General features: G+C 59.3%; 1 protein-coding gene across 1 annotated transcript; it reads right to left on the bottom strand.

Moving 5' to 3' along the window:
- Window positions 1-1,436: 1,436 nt before the first annotated feature.
- Window positions 1,437-1,685, bottom strand: LDBPK_272000 (hypothetical protein, unknown function; the record flags this gene model as incomplete). The annotated part of the gene is made up of 1 exon (XM_003862003.1): window positions 1,437-1,685. The coding sequence occupies one exon, from the start codon at window positions 1,683-1,685 to the stop codon at window positions 1,437-1,439; it is 249 nt and encodes an 82-aa protein (XP_003862051.1).
- Between the last annotated feature and the right edge of the window lie 371 nt (window positions 1,686-2,056).

Consider the following 2,056-nt stretch of genomic DNA (forward strand, 5'->3'; position numbering starts at 1 on the left):
CGCTCGGCCCATCGCGCGGACGGCACAAGCGCCTTCACAGTCGCCGGCCGCTCCAGCAACACGCCGTCCAGGGCCTGGCTGCGGACAGGAGTCGCGCTGGCCTCCCCTGTGGGGTAGGCACCTGACCCTGTCACCACCGGAAGCGGCTCGGCACTGGCAGGGGTAGGGGTGGGGGGCTGCCTGACTTTCGCCACAGAGTGGGGGAGGGGGAGGTACGGGACCGTGAGACGCCACGCACGGAGGTGTGTGCCCCCCCGCCCATCCGTCATCCGGGCGAGGGAGAGACGGAAATAAACACAGCATATGAAGATCAGCGAAATTGCAAGATAGCAGAGGCGGGGAAGACGAGAGGCGCGCTACAAAGGGAATTACACTTCAGGCCGGTTATCAGCGTCACGGGGCTAGGAGAGAGAAGGCGGCAGCAGACCAACGACGGGAGAAGGGTGGGAGTCAAAGACAACTGGAGGCAAGGGGGAGCCGAGAAGCGGCGGCAGTCTCCTCCCCCCCCATCTCGCTCTCGCTCTCGTCGCACTCGAGATGGGAGAGTACCGGAGGAGCTCGTCAAAAGAGGAGATGATAAGGGAAGAGAGGTTTGGGAGCGGTCAGAGTTGTAGAGTGACAGAGAGAGCGAGCGAAAGCCTGTCAGTGGCCGCAGCGCACGAGTGAATGGCATTGCCATGTCCCCCTTCCCCCACTCTCACCCCTTTCTTGCTAGGCGCAGCTGCGTCGGTCAGCCTCCCTGTGAACGCAAGGGTACGTGTGTAGGGATGGGTCCGTGCACAGCAGCTTCTCAGCTTCATGTAGCGAGAGAAAGAGAGGAGTAGTGCTGTGTTTGAGCGCAATGATGCGCTGCCGCTGGCGTAGTTGGTGTTCGTGTGTGTGTGTGTGTGCATGTGAGGACACAAAGGAAGGTAACAAACGAATGGGCGAGAAGGAGGGAAGGACGCGATGATTTGCACCCCATGGAGATGCATTAGCGAGCAACATTGGTCGCTGGCGCAGCAGAGGTGTTTCACAAAGAAGGGTGCTCTCGTCCCAGTATTCTGCGTTCTTTCCAGCTTGTTCATTTTCTGTGGGCTGGCGATAGAAGACGGACGACAAGACATAGCAGAAGGTGGCAGCAGGCAGGCAGGCAGGCAGGCAGGCAGGCAGATGTGCTGGCGCGTGCCATGCAGAGAGACAGAAAAAGAGCCGCAACTGCAAGAGGAGCAGCAGCAGCGCTCACAAAGGACCCTTTCGTCCTCGCACGTGCAGGACAGGAAGCAAAGGAAAGAAGAGACAGCGGCTCGCCATCACCTGAGATGCAACCGATAGAAAAAAAAAACAACGAAAAAGAGAGAGCAGTGCTGATGAGGAGAGGGGCGCACGACAGAGGCTGAGGACGCACATCAGCGACGACGCAGGCGCGGAGCCATGTAGTCTAAAGTGCGGTAGGACTATGTTGTGTCACCGCGAGGGCTTCCATCCAAGCGCCACGACCAGCTAGACGCGTGAAACGGCGTTAGCGCCTCGACCCGACCTTCCATGTCACGTATCATGCCATGAATCTTCTTGATGTAGTCGAGATGGGCACGGTAGGTGCGCTGCCGCAAAACGAGGTTGTAGTAGACACGAGCCAGCTGGCCCTGCAGCTCCTGCTCAGCAAGAACAACGTCTACCTCCTTTCGGGTCAGTTGCGGCTCCATCGCCCGCTCAAAGAAAGGGAAGGGCTGGCGTGTAGGAAGTAGTGTGTGTGTGTGTGTGCGGCCTGCCGCGTGATGCCCTTGTCGCGCACGGAGACAGAGAATGTTGCGTTGCCCTGAAAGCACAAAACGAGAGAAGGAGGGAGAGGGGTGAGCTGAAAGAAAGGACAGGGAGAAAGAGAATGCGAAAGGTAAGGCGAGCAGAGGCGCTCTGGTGCGTAGGTGTGTAGTTGTCGCTGCTGCCTTGAGTGCCGCCTTTACGGCAGCTAGGCAGTCCATCTGCTGTTGCATGCGTGTTGTCCGAATACACAACCCATCTGCAGATGCCTACGGGTGGGGGGAGGGGAGGGGGGGGGGGGGGGGGGGGGGAAATA

The sequence above is a fragment of the Leishmania donovani genome, chromosome 27, assembly GCF_000227135.1.
Source record: "Leishmania donovani BPK282A1 complete genome, chromosome 27".
NCBI classification, from domain to species: Eukaryota; Euglenozoa; class Kinetoplastea; order Trypanosomatida; family Trypanosomatidae; genus Leishmania; species Leishmania donovani.